The 14,725-nt window shown below is 39.3% G+C and overlaps 1 protein-coding gene across 2 annotated transcripts in view; it reads right to left on the bottom strand.

Annotated features, from left to right (window-relative positions):
* Nucleotides 1–13,401: 13,401 nt before the first annotated feature.
* Nucleotides 13,402–14,725, bottom strand: part of tnxbb (tenascin XBb) — a 30,592-nt gene continuing 29,268 nt past the window's right edge. For both annotated transcript variants that reach the window (XM_027020402.3, XM_027020405.3), the window contains one exon: nucleotides 13,402–14,715. In XM_027020402.3, the coding sequence (XP_026876203.3) occupies nucleotides 14,617–14,715 (99 nt within the window). In that variant the 3' untranslated portion in view covers nucleotides 13,402–14,616. The remainder of the gene's footprint in view (nucleotides 14,716–14,725) is intronic.

Raw genomic sequence — 14,725 nt, 5'->3', positions numbered from 1 at the left:
TGTGTGTGTGTGTGTGTGTGTGTGTGTGTGTGCGTGTGTGTGTGTGTGTGTGTGTGTGCCTGGGTCACCTCAGTCTTTCAGTAGATGATGTAATAACACCACACACTCACACACCCAAAGCCTAAGATACGGGTTTTGGTTTCATCATGGGCATAATTAAAGAGTCAATGAAATTATTACACAAAATGACATCAGAATGACATGACCTGTGTGGTTTCCTTATACAGGTAGGGTGAGTCTTACCACAGTTTAAGTCTCAACTCTACAGTTCTTGCAGATCAACATCTAAAGCTGTCTAATGCTCTTAAATATTCTTTAATAAAATGCTTTTATTGTGATTCTCTAATTTTTGCATTTATTGCAACTTTAATTAATAACATTTGTGCCTTATTGTAACTCATGGTACTAGTGAACCTGTGTGACCTTGTAATGTGCACTTGTCTCCTGGTATTAGTGAACCTGTATGACCGTGTAGTGTGCGTTAGTATATTTCTGCAGAGGTCAGTGGTTAAGGTACTTGACTTGTAATTGGAAGGTTGCCAATTCAAGCCCCACCACTGCCAATTTGCCACTATTGGGCCCCTGAGCAAGGCTCTTAACCCTTAATTGCTCAAGTTGTACTCAGTCAAAATTGTAAGTTGCTTTGGATAAAAGTGTCGGCTAAGTGCCATAAATGTATTTGTCTCCTGGTATTAGTGAAGCTGTGTGGACTTGTTAACTACAAATTATAAAATTATACTAACCCCTATACCACTGACACTGAATTGTTAAAAGTAACATTTGGTGTCCCTCAAGGCTCTGTCCTAGGACCACCAGGAGTGGAAGAAATGCAAGTTAGGTTGTTGGTGAGAGACACTCTGATAGTGAGGGATCCAGTTAGAGGTGGTGATAGAAAATATTTAGTGCCAGGGTTCATAATGCATTTGACAACAGAGCAAGAAAAGTAGCCTGTACAGCGTGTAAACAAGGACATGTTCCACATGGAACTGCATTTAGTGCACACACACACAGCCCAGATATGGCGGCTTGCCATATGTTGCCCTATCTCTCTGAGAATTTGAATACTTCTGAGCAGTTTTTGTGTTCTTTCCTCTGAATGATCCTTCTGCCTTTCTTCACTGTCGTCTGAAGGTCCCACCACCCAGAGCCAGATTGGCTCCCTCTGGAGTCTGCCCCTTCTCATGGTGTTTCTGTCCTGCCATGTCAGGGAAGTTCTCCCAGCAACTATCACCCTCTGCCTGTTCATTAGACACCTCTGCTGTAATCTGCTGGATTGGCATTGTCACGGAATGCTCGCCTCACGCAAGTCACGTGGTTTGGCCAGCCACGTGTAGTAGGAGGACTTTCTTTTCTGGCCACGCCTGCACACACCTGTACTTCGTTTTTGTCTGTGTGTATTTAAATTCACGTCAGGGTGTGCGGCACCGTTGGTCTTTGTAGATGTAATGTCTAAATGTAATGTGTATGTTAGATGTATCCTTGTGTATTGTGTTCGTTTAATGTCAATCATTTCTTGTTCATGTTTATCGTTTGTAATACGTGAGTGCCGCTGTTGTTTATGTTATTAAATGTTCGTCCCTGTCGAGGAAGTCTGTGCGTCCTGCCTCGTGCCCTGCAGCACACGGGCCACCACGCGTTACAGGCATGGTACCTACAACACCTAGACCTAGGTTTCTGTCAAGCCACATTGGGGTAGTAAAACTGATTCAGGATGCACAAGCATGTCTGTGTTCCTACACAACTGTGACCCAAAGCACTTCCTTTCTTCCTCAGACAGAGGACCCCATACCCTTATAGATACGAACAATACACTTGGGGATTAAAAATCACATCCTGTATTTACGTGTTTACGTGTATTAAGTTTTAGGGAAATCACAAAAAGCAATGTCAGACAGTTCAAGGTCAAAACAAGAGAGCACAGCAGCTAGTATACCGGGAACATCCAAAAAAACAGTCAAAAGCCAAAGTTCAGAAATAAAAATACAGAAGTCAGACAAGCAAAAGGGTAAATTCAAAAGAAAAGGTCAAAAACCATGAACAGGTAACACTCAAACCAACCTACAGGAAAAGAACAGGGTAACACAAACCAACCTATGGAAAGAGAACACGGTAACACACAAACCAGCCTATGGGAAGAGACCACTCAGCATAACAGTGAATGTTAGCAATACTTTACACAAGTAGATCAAAAGTCCAGGTTGAAATACCACTATTAATTTGACAGTAAATGGGAGACAGGTGAAACAGTTTATTTCTCTGGTGACAGATTGGTGAAGTGTAATCCGATTGGGTAAAGGGCATGATGTGCATATGGCGTATCTTTCCAATGGCTCCTGGGAATAAGTCCCTGTTCCCAACCAGGTACTCACCTGAGTCAGCCAGTGACTCTCCATCACCAACCAGATACTGACCTGACTCAGCTGGAGTATCGTTGGCAGGGTCAAGAGACCCCCATGACAGTACAAGATTTATAATAAATAAATAACTAAACCAACCAAATAACATTGACTTTATTGATAATATTGATTTAGGCCGCAGAATAAACACTGTTCTTGAATGCTTTTGACTAGTTCAGTTGATTTTTGGGGGTTTGGCTCAGTGTAGTCCTAACAGAGCAGAGGTTACCAATACTAGACCTGGGGACCATGAACAGGTTGAAATGGTATTTTTTATTCCATAAATTACAGTATGAGTTGTGACTTTAACTTACTAATAAAATTATTTACTCTGATGTCATAAGGTTACAGGCTGTTTATGGAACTGTTATGAAATGATATTTTACATATACATGTACAGTACATAACACAAAATACAGAATTTATGTATACACGTAGGTCCTCAGGAGAAGCAATTCACATGTAGCAGATGATAATGAAATCTACTTTAAAATATTACTACTATTGGTACTAATATTATTACACTTATTTCTATTAGTACCTTTCATTTCAAATTAATCCCATTATTCATTCATTCAACAATTTTTTTCTGTTTCTGGATCTTGGAAGAGACAGGCAGAGCTGGATTCCAGTCTAGAAGAAAAATCTAAAAACAAATGACTGAATTATTGAAATACTTAATTGAGTTATATATGTGATTAATTAACAAATTAATTAATATTAATAAATTAATTTTGTGCATTAATTAATTCATCTACTAGAATCTATTAGAATTAGTATCTATTAGAAGCCACTATAAACATATATTGTTCTGAGCTGAATTAGAAAACATAGTTACACCATACAAACCAATCAGTTAAAAAACAACCAGGTTAATTGTATTTGCAGTGTAGTTGTCACTACTGAAGACTTGCCCTAGTCTTGGTTTTACCTGTTCTCTAATGCTTTGATTTTGTCTACTGGTATTCTGGCCCTGGACTGTTTTAATGATGAATATTCTGGGATTATGTTAAATAAACATGGCTTCCTGATTAAACGAATAAATGAAAAAGATGCAATAAGACAAAAAATGTGACAAACATCTCAAGTCAGATGCAAGAGCATTTACTTCTTATTTGTGCTACAGTATTCCCAGTCCTGGGAGATTTTAAACTGTTTAAAACTGCTGCGACATTCAGGTTTGTTTTACAAGTGAGGTCCAGTGAGGTCCTGGATTTGTTTTACCCTTATGTATGTGTATTATCTCACTTATGTGCTTCTACTAACTCATGGATGGAACCCACCCAGAATGCTTAACTGAAGGCCAGACAGTCCTGATCTTGAAGGACCCACAGAAAGGGGCAGTTCCATCCAACTACCAACCTATAACCTGCCTCTGTACAACATGGAAGCACCTGTTAGGCATCATTGTGGCTAAGATGAGTAGACACATGGATCAATATGTGAGCAGAGCCCAGAAATTCATTGACAAGAACACCAGAGTAACCAATCACCAGCTACTGGTGGATAAACAGTCCCTCGAGACTGTAAGACCAGTCTCCAACCTGTGCACTGTCCGGATTGATTACAAGAAAGCCTATGCTTTGTTGTAAAGCCTCTGCCCTGCAAAGTCAGCTAAATGGGAAGAACAAGATCCAGGCTATCCACACCTACACTCTACCAGTCATAAGATATATCAGCACCTACAATCCCAGGTGCATATAATACCCCCAAAATAATAATAAAAAATAATAATTATATTTATATTTTTAGTCAGCAACAGAAATTTAAAGTTGCAATAATGATGAGCTGCCCTTTTAATGCAGGGAACTAACAATGACACTATCAATCACCTAAAAAAGCAACACCAATAAAATAATCTGAACATGCTCTATGATCCGATCTATAATTCGTCTATGAATGGTGGCTTGGATGCTTGTGTTTTATTCCCTGTTCCTTGTTCACATTGGTAAAGACAAAAGAAATGACTGAGCAGAATAGAAATGCTGTTACCACCAAGCACGTCAGTGCAGAAGGGAGAAGACTGTCTAAGACCTTGGCCTCCCTATTTCAATGGTCTGAAATGTTAACAAGAAATTTTGCTACTCTTGGAACAGTCAATATTGACAAAGGATTAGTGAAGACTGCTTTTAGTCCTGTTTGTCCTTATGTTTCTTCTTTGAAATGAATGCATGTATAATGAGTTGCCATATTTTTTGTTGAATGATCAGACACGGCATTAAAAATATTATAATGATATAAATTTGGTACATATCCATTTTTTTCTGAAGATATTGCCCTTTGTAATGTTTCTGGCCTGAGTGCCACAGGGCGTGGGGCAAGACGCACAGATTTCCTCATTCATGCAGAACATTTATTGACATTACACATTTAAGACAAAGGTGGCACTCACATACAACATTCACAATGAACATAACTAAACACTTAACATTAAATGATAAACACCTACACTTTAATATGGAACAAACTAACGTTATGGCTACACAGATCTAGTTAACACAAGTAGTAAACCATTCAGAAATGTAATAAAGATAAAAAAGCTAAAACAAAACAGAGAAAGAGGCATCGGTCACCTTCCCTTTTGGAGAACCTTCTCCACACTAGCAGAACCAGGGCAACTGCCACCACAGCAACTGCGACAGTGCAACTTCCAAGTGTTATGAGAACAACTTTTTGCTGGGCTGAAATAACTTCAATGAAGACATCAAAGTTTTACTGTATTCGTCACATAAGGCATCTTATGCCAAACACCTTCAGTATCCAGAAGATAAGAAGATTTCCAGCGAAGCCTTTGTTGTGCCTTATGTTTGATTGTCATAAGCAGTAATCCTTATGTTAGATCAACATGCCCCCTCCTCCTCTCTCTCTCCCTCTCTACTCCTCCTCCTGTCTCTCTCCCTCTCTACTCCTCCTCCTGTCTTTCTCCCTCTCTACTCCTCCTCCTGTCTCTCTCCCTCTCTACTCCTCCTCCTGTCTCTCTCCCTCTCTACTCCTCCTCCTGTCTCTCTCCCTCTCTACCCCTCCTCCTGTCTCTCTCCCTCTCTACTCCTCCTCCTGTCTCTCTCCCTCTCTACCCCTCCTCCTGTCTCTCTCCCTCTCTACTCCTCCTCCTGTCTCTCTCCCTCTCTACTCCTCCTCCTGTCTCTCTCCCTCTCTACCCCTCCTCCTGTCTCTCTCCCTCTCTACTCCTCCTCCTGTCTCTCTCCCTCTCTACTCCTCCTCCTGTCTCTCTCCCTCTCTACCCCTCCTCCTGTGTCTCTCCCTCTCTACTCCTCCTCCTGTCTCTCTCCCTCTCTACTCCTCCTCCTGTCTCTCTCCCTCTCTACCCCTCCTCCTGTCTCTCTCCCTCTCTACCCCTCCTCCTGTCTCTCTCCCTCTCTACCCCTCCTCCTGTCTCTCTCCCTCTCTACTCCTCCTCCTGTCTCTCTCCCTCTCTACTCCTCTTCTTGTATCTCTCCCTCTCTACTCCTCCTCCTGTATCTCTCCCTCTCTACCCCTCCTCCTGTCTCTCTCCCTCTCTACCCCTCCTCCTGTCTCTCTCCCTCTCTACTCCTCCTCCTGTCTCTCTCCCTCTCTACTCCTCTTTTTGTATCTCTCCCTCTCTACTCCTCCTCCTGTATCTCTCCCTCTCTACTCCTCCTCCTGTATCTCTCCCTCTCTACCCCTCCTCCTGTATCTCTCCCTCTCTACTCCTCCTCTGTCTCTATCTCCTCTCTCTATCTACCCCTTCATCTCCTCCTCCTGTCTCTGATCGCACAAGTTTGATCACACTTCTGTGTTGTTGGACTGACTGCCTGATGTTAGACTAGTACTCTGTTCTAAGAAAAAACCGTTATGAAGTTTCTCCAGATCACAAATACACACTGTACTCAAACAGTAAGAGTTGACTCTTGATCATAAATACACACCAGCTGAAGAGGTCGGAGCTGAGTCTTGAGTTGTCCTTTCAGGTGAAGCAGCTATTTTAGATGATGAAGCTTTTTCTGTTTCTGTAGTCAGTATATCAGTGGTTATGTTTGAACTGACTGTGAATGTTATGGTTGAATTGACTGGAGCTACAACATAGAACACAGTGGAGAATATTTTTGACTTATGTTTAATTTGTTTAAGTACACAACACTAAAATATAAATAATTGAGGATTAATTAATTATAAAGGAAATACTGTGAATCTTGGTACTAAAAATGTAACTAAGAAATCATATGAAATGTAATTTTAATGCTTTATTAAAGTACTAAATAAACCACCATGAACAACAGTGATGTGCTCAAAACTGTCATTAAATGGACATTATTATAATGATGTGTCTTAACTTTAAATCAGCCATTATTTTATAGCATACGTGTCCCTCACTGAGAAGTGAAAAACATTCTTACTAACAAAGGTTCACACTTACCAGTTCTTGTCAAGGTATCAAATGACTATTTTACCTTCTACACAGGTTTGCTGCCTCACACATACACTCCTTCCAGTCTTATAATGTGCTAAATTTGAAATGTTGAAACATCACTAAATCCTTTGTAATTTCAAACATAGTTTGAATAGTTAAATGATATTTTTAATGTATGTGTGCCTTGTGTTCGAAACATATTTGTTTGTAAATGACTATGGCCCCATCCATTCGCTATCTCAATGCCTTTTTGCTCTTAGCGACAGTACTGCATCACTTTTCGGTCATTTATCTTTTATCATCTGTCTTTATTTTATCTTTAATGTTTATTTTAAGTTCTAAACTTTTAATTAATAAAAATATAGACATATTTTCTCTCAAAATAAATTGTCTTTTATCCGTTATTTCTAAACCCCCTTGTGTATGAAACTATGTTGTTGGAGAACTGCTGATTGTGTCTTTAAAAAGTCTCATGATTAATTAAAGATCACTGGAGTCTCTACATAATGAAAGGAATTAGCCTCAAATGGACCCTGGATACAGGAGACTGGAAAACAGCTTTGTGGTGATGATTAATGTATAAAAGGTTGCATAAAATGTCATTTTAATGTTTTATTAAGGTATTAAACAAAACCACCATGAACAACTATGACGTGCTGTTTGACAATACTTACTAGATGCTCAAAACTGTGATTAAATGGACATTATTTCAATTATGCATATGATCGTTATACCACCCATTATTTTATAGCATAGGTGTCCCTCATTAAGTGAAAAACATTCTTAATAACAAACTTTCATACTTACCAGTTCTTGTCAAGGTATCAAATGACTATTTTACCTTCTACACAGGTTTACTGCCTCACACATTCATTCCTTCCAGTCTTTTAATGTGCTAAATTTGAAATGTTGAAAGATCAATAAATAGTTTGCAATTGCTAAATTAATGTTTGCCTGAAATTGTAATTGAAAATAAAGCCACATGACATCATCTACGTTCTTCATGTGACGGGTGCAAAGGACATCATGGTACTGCACTCAGGGGTCCAGGGCATGAGAGGATGTCAGTTTACACAGTCAGACACACAGGTTCTATTGTTCAATTTAACCAAATGTTTCAGATGAGATGATGTAATCAAACATAAAAACCTTTTATATCCAAATACCATCAAAAAAGAGGCCATTATTATAAAGACAATTGTTAATCTGCAAATGAATTCTACTGATATTCACCACTAAACCAAAGAGCCATAAATCCCCTGTTTACTGTGTGTGTTGCCTGATTAACCTGAGAATAATGATCTAATACTGTAATGCATGTATACTGAGTAATACAAAATACAGCATAGTGTAGTAGAGAATACTACAGTGTAGAATTACCTAGTAAGATCATGTAAATTTAGTAAGATTAAGTACATTAAAGTGTGATAGTAGGGTAATATGGTGTAAAATATTGTGGTTAGTACATTAGGACAATGTAAAGTAAAAGAGAGTGTAAAAGTACGGTAAGATAATGCAGCGTATATGATGGTGTGATAGTGTAGGAGTTTAATGTAGTGTGGTAGTGTAATGTAGAGTTAAATATATCTGTACATTTTGAGAAGAGTAATAACACTCACCAGTGTGGGTCGTGTGTATGAATCCACACAGCAGGAGACAGAGTAGCCCAACATGCTCCATCATACTCATTCAGTGTGGAAAAGAGATGAGAGGACAGAGGCTTAAGATCAAATGGAGGTGTGAAAGAGGAACCACCCACACACTCAGTAAACAATGACGACCATTTCCTCCTGTTCAGTTTCGTCATTTCCATTGCAGCAATTATATTTTTGCCCATATTTGCTCTTACCGCATAATGATTACGTTTCTGTGTGTGAATGTTTCTGTGTTTGAATGTTTCTGTGTGTGAATGTTTCTGTGTGTGAATACGTTTCTTTGTGTGTGCATTAAGTTCAGAACATTTTCATTAAGTGCACACAATATGGTCTGGGAAAGAGTAATGATACAATCTACATAAAAACTAATTTTGTATCATATTTGAATAATTGTGGGTAAGAGTCCCAGCAGAGGAACAAGTGTAAATATTGCACAACACTGTCAGCAAATATCATACAGTTTCAAACAATGATTAAATATGAGTAAAATACATGTTTAGAGGGTTCTACAGATGTGTGTGTGTTTGTGTGAGTGTGTGTTTGGGGGGGGGGGGGGGGGGTGTTAGAAGGGGGAGGGAATATATATCTGCTAGCTGTGATCAAATGTCCCCAAGATAATGGGAAATATGAGACATAGTTGATCTAAAACAAACATAGTTTGAATAGTTAAATGCTATTTTAATGTACGTGTGCGTTGTGCTCGTACCATATTTGTTTAGACAATTCTGAACTCAAGATTTGTGCAGACTGACAATCTCTCTCTCTCTCTCTCTCTCTCCCACTCCCTCTCTCTCTCTCTCTCTCTCCCTCTTTCTCTCTCTCTCTCTCTCCCACTCCCTCTCTCTCTCTCTCTCTCTCTCTCTCTCTCTCTCTCTCTCTCTCTCTTTCTCCTAAGTTTATTTATGTAGCACTTTTTATAGCAGCCATTGTCACAAAGCAGCTTTACAGATGTGCTATTCTAAGCCCCCATAGAGCAAACCAGAGGAACAAACCAGAGGAACCCCCCAAGACTGACAGGAAAAAACGTTCAGAGGAATCAAAACGCAAAAGGGGAACCCAGCCTCCTCTGGTCCACATTGGTCAGCATAGTGATGTGAATTATATGTACAGAAATAACAATGATACTTATTATTAATAATAATTCTGTTGGAGAAAGAAAGTGTCTTACAGCTAAAGTGCTTATATGTCTGATGCTTATCCTCATTGCTTCCAGTCAGTGCAGAGCCTACTCGATGTTCTGGGACAGGATGAGGGAACCAAGTCAGATGGGGTGTAGTCCATCCCTCCTGTAGTCAGTCGCTCCCAGAATGAAGACCAGTTGTCTGCGAAAGTGGTGATGATGTCATCTCACCAGCCCCAGAGCCTGCAGTGGAACTGTAGATCTGAAGGTCTGTAGATCTGAAGGATTCAGGAGACGATGACCCTGGCATCTGTCTTCTTCTTGACGGTGTCCAAAAGTGACTTGAAGTGCTCTTTGAGGACCTCGCTGTGACAGGTCATGATGTTGTTTGTCCCCACATGGAGGACTATGGTGCCAGTGTTATTTTATCTGCTGATCACCACAGCGAGTCCCTGGTGAAAGCTGAGAAACAACAGGAAATAATGAAAACACTATCCATGGTGGTTGTCTGGGGTGCTGTGGCAGGCGAAGAGTTGAAGATGTCAAACTGGTTGCTAAGGGTGAAAACCAGCTGCAGTAGTGGTGAAGACCTGCTGCTCTTCTGCAAGCCTCTCTCCAGGGTCTGCTGAGATGAAAACGCTGAAGATGAAACCGGCACCAGAGAGGTGTCCCGGACTGCTTGTGTCTACCATCTACGGAGTCTACCTGGATTCCATTCCTTGCACAGTGACTGGAATGTGTGTTCCTCAGCAGTCACCATCATTTCAGCATTTCAGAGGAGAGGGAAAGGAAGGTTAATTCAGGTGAAAGAAGGAGCAATGAGGAATGGATGAAAATAAAATGAACAAATAACAACAAGAATAAGCTTGATATAAGTGAAAGTATTGAGATATAACGAACAAGTAAAGAGTCAAACAGTTGTCATCATCCACATTCTTGATGAGCTCGTTAACAGCCACATTGTTCTACTGTTCAAACTCTGCACCATTTTATTTTCTTTCTTATGGTCCTGCCTTGTCTGTTTCTTGTCTTGTTTCTGTTCCTTCTCCATGTCTCACTAAACTATGAACTCTCATTCCTATTTGTAATACAACTCTTCACATTCCAAGGCCTATATGAAATCCATCCCTTACGCAAACGCATTTGGAGTAAGAATGAAGACTTCCACCAGAAAAGCATGGAAATGTGCGAATATCTTCAACACTGCAGGTTTCCCAAGGAAGTCATAGATGACACCTTTGCTGGTGTTTTACCTGTTCAGAGTGGATGCACTGACCTATAAACAATGTGTTAAGACTACAAGAATTTCCATGGTGCTGACTTATCCTCCTACAACAAATAAAACAGTGGCTGATATTACACTTTATTTATTTATTAACACAGCCACTAAAATAACTAGCACACAAGAATCACGTATGTCCCATTCCTCCTCATGCTTACTGCAGGAGTTCTCTACTGTATAAGTTGCAAGAGATGTAATCAGCTGTACCATTTTGTTGAACACCGTCAGACAATCAAAATAAAAGATTTGTCATTTCCAGCATTTTAATGCTAATGAACAATGAATTAATGACATATGTTTGCATTGCCAGTTGTTACTGTGGCAGCAATAAAGTTAGAACACAAAAAATAAGAACTGATCTACAACTTTAGAACTTTAGAACCCAATGGAATGAATGTTATGTTTAAATGAATGCTATGATCAATTTTTTCTTCATATATAAACTGGTTCATCTTCCTAGAAAGTCGGAAAAACACATGAAGAAGGACCACTGAAATAATTTTTAAAAGTCAACCTGTATCAACACTGTTAGATGGAAACACTTAGCAAAATGTCATGACATTTCACAACTATATCTGGTGTCTAGTTATCTCACATGTTCAATTACATTTCATCTCATCTGTTTGTACATGAACTGGCAAATAAAAATAATTAAAAAAAATAAAACTACAAGTTACAAATAAAACATTGATACAGATGTAGAGGAAGCATCGCATGAATAGAGAAAGAAAATATAATTTACAATGGAATATAAATTTATCAGAGAAGAAAAGAACAAATATCTGGTTTTATTTGACTTCTGAACACCGGCATACAGTGTCTAGATTCCACTCTGGCCTAGACAGGAAATTTAAAACCAAAGGTGTGAAAGCTTGATTTTATTACGTTTACTGCAGTGATTTGAAAGCAGTGCTTCCTGCACCTGTGACAGGACATGTGTGGCTCTATAGAAATCAGGCCATAGTTCTGGTATGTTAGAAAACATGTTGTTAACACCACTGTTTTTAGTCCTGGTCTAGGTGACTTACTGTATTGGACATCTGTGTTCTTTCCTACTGTTGACACACCTGCACCAGGGCATGGAGGACCTCACTGTAAGCAGTTGAGTTTATTCAGGTGTAGAGCAGCACAGACATGCAGAAATATGTGCAGTGCATAGAGTGAGCAGGACTGAGACTAACACATCTCTGTTCTACACTAAGTATCTGAGAAGAAAGTCATTTATCACATCATTACACTCACTCACTAACACAGTCTCTGACATTAACTCACTCTCTACCTCACTCTGAGTCATATGCTCACTGACAAGTTTGTCAAACTGAAGGGAAACACAGACACCCACACCCCAGGTCTCCAGGCTCCGTGCTCATGGTTTAAAAACAGCTGGCACTTTATTTTATTTTTATATTTAATGATTAGAACACCCATCTCCCTGATGTGGCATGTGTTGAGTCTATAAGAGACACTAATCTATAACTGAGACAATGTGCTGAGATTTTCGGTGGCTCTTGAAAGACTTCAGTTTCAAATAGCTATAATCGCCATCAGACAGGATCAAGCTGAGCCTCATCAATATCCCATACTAAGTCCTCTCATGAGACAGAATGAAAAATATCACCTGCTGGTGAAGCTACATCTGGACGTTTGAAATATCACCTGCTGTGGAGAATCTATCCCTGGATGTTTGAAATATCACCTGCTGTGGTGAATCTATTCCTGGATGTTTGAAATATCACCTGTTATGGTTTGAAATATCACCTGCTGTGGTGAATCCACTCCTGGAAAGACCCTACAGCACCACCCTCCACTGCCATGCTGAGAACATTTCCTCAGTTGGGATGAGGAACAGGGAATAAGGTGGAAGGAACAAGTTTGCAAATCTAACCTTACTGTCAAACCATTCACGGACTTCAGTACTCCAATGGAAACTGATCCAGAGGATGAGTTATCCCAAATGATCATGTAGCACTACTCTGCCTGTGCCCGTGTTTCCGGAATGTTGTTGAGCTCAGTATTTCCAAACACAGAGATTACCTCATGCTTTGCATAAACGTTCCTTCACAGGGTAATTAAAACAATTAGAACAATTTGTTGAGAATGCAGGTTATTTGTGATTAGACAATAGCAGCTGTTTGCTGTGTGGTGCACTGAAGGGACACACAAACAGTGTTTGAATGGCAGTGCTTTCCGTACGGTTAGCATGATCTTAAGTATGTTAACATGTTATGTTAAGTGTATGTTAAGTGTTTAGTAAATCAGCAAATATGCGTGATTCAGAATATTGTGTCTAAAGTCACAAACAATATTGCAACTGAAGTAGATCTTTGAAGAACTGTGTTTCAAGTATCACTTTTAGAGGAGTTAGTAATTGCAAATTGAATTGTAATTTCATCTACAATAGTTAAGCGTCTTAAAGGCATATAGAGCCTCTTTCTCAGAGTAAGACCAATACCTACACTAGTAAACATTTCCAGAGGCACTCAAATGTAGTCCAAGACTAAGCTTAACCCATTTATGGGAAACCATAATGTCCTAAAATATTCATTCTGCCACAAACATGTATTTAAATCATTAGTTTTGTATTATATAGTAAAATAAATTAATATTTTATATTACAGGAGAAAGATTGACATTTCAAAATTGGGGTAGTGGAGAATATTGGGTGTGAGTATTAAAGTACAGTAAAGAAATCAGCTCTGTTCGGAGTTTTCCATTTTGTCTTTGTTACCCCCAACATGTTGAGCCAGTGGGGACACAGCAATTAATTTCAAAATCTTTACAAATAATGAATGTGGTTAACATGGATATAATCTTATAGACTACTGTAGTGGCTACATGCAAACTTCACCTTCTTGCTTCCCTAAGGAAAGGGTGTAGTCCACTCTAATATTGCAACGTGTTCAGGACATAATTCAGTTCAAGGCAGAAATTGTGTAATCTGGATCCATGGCAGCACTGAACGTGCACCTCCTGGAGCAGGAGAATTATGGGAGTAATATCCATTGGGGTCGTGAATAAAAACAACCTCTCATATATCAGTACATCACCCATTTTGTCTGAGAATTACAACACTGCTTGTTAGAGAGAAGATTATGGTTATACACAAGAGATGGGGAAATTTGGTGCTGTTAGTCAAGGAATTTAAATACTAAAATATTTTGTACCAATCAGATCAAGGCTGCATGAAATGTGCTGGATATCATATTGTAATTCCAAGGTGCCTTTTCAGTTAATGTGGCTGAAAGACATTATTACGAGCCCAAATTCATCAGGAATACTTGAGCTCACAGCACATTATAAAAAATTTTTTTTTCATTTTGTTAGATTGCTCATCTATCTCTTAAGACTTCCTCCAGCATCAGTTTTGCAACTGATACTTGCAATGTTGGCTCTTACCATATTGTTTCATTAGAACATACAACATCTGAGAATGGCTGAAGGTATAACACACATCAGGAAACAAAAGGTGCGGATGGAGTGCACACATCCACACATCACATATCTGTCCATAAGACCCCTTTTAGCTGTAGCTTACTATGGGACTGAGGGAGATGAGGGAGCGCATAATATCCTATAGGACAAAATTACATACAGAGAATCCAAAATCTGTACAAAATAATAGAATGATAAATGTCCTTTATGACATTTGAGTCTTTAGGTGAAAGACCTTCACGATGTGGTTACACAATATTTATGTTTGTGTTTATGTGTGTGTGTGTGTGTGTGTGTGTGTGTGTGTGTAGGGTTCTTCTCCATCCTGCTCTCTCTCACGCCTATGCCTGAGTGTAAGGGTTAAAGGATGTTGGACGAAGTTTCATCTCAGTGAAAGGAATAGAGAAGTCCGTTCCCTTCCATGTGGTCCAGATCAAACCCTAAATCACA

Source organism: Electrophorus electricus, chromosome 4, assembly GCF_041902795.1.
Source record: "Electrophorus electricus isolate QZ-2024a chromosome 4, ASM4190279v1, whole genome shotgun sequence".
Lineage (NCBI taxonomy): Eukaryota > Metazoa > Chordata > Actinopteri > Gymnotiformes > Gymnotidae > Electrophorus > Electrophorus electricus.
The sequence above is the reverse complement of the archived record's forward strand: the minus strand, read 5'-3'. Positions and strand labels throughout refer to the sequence as shown.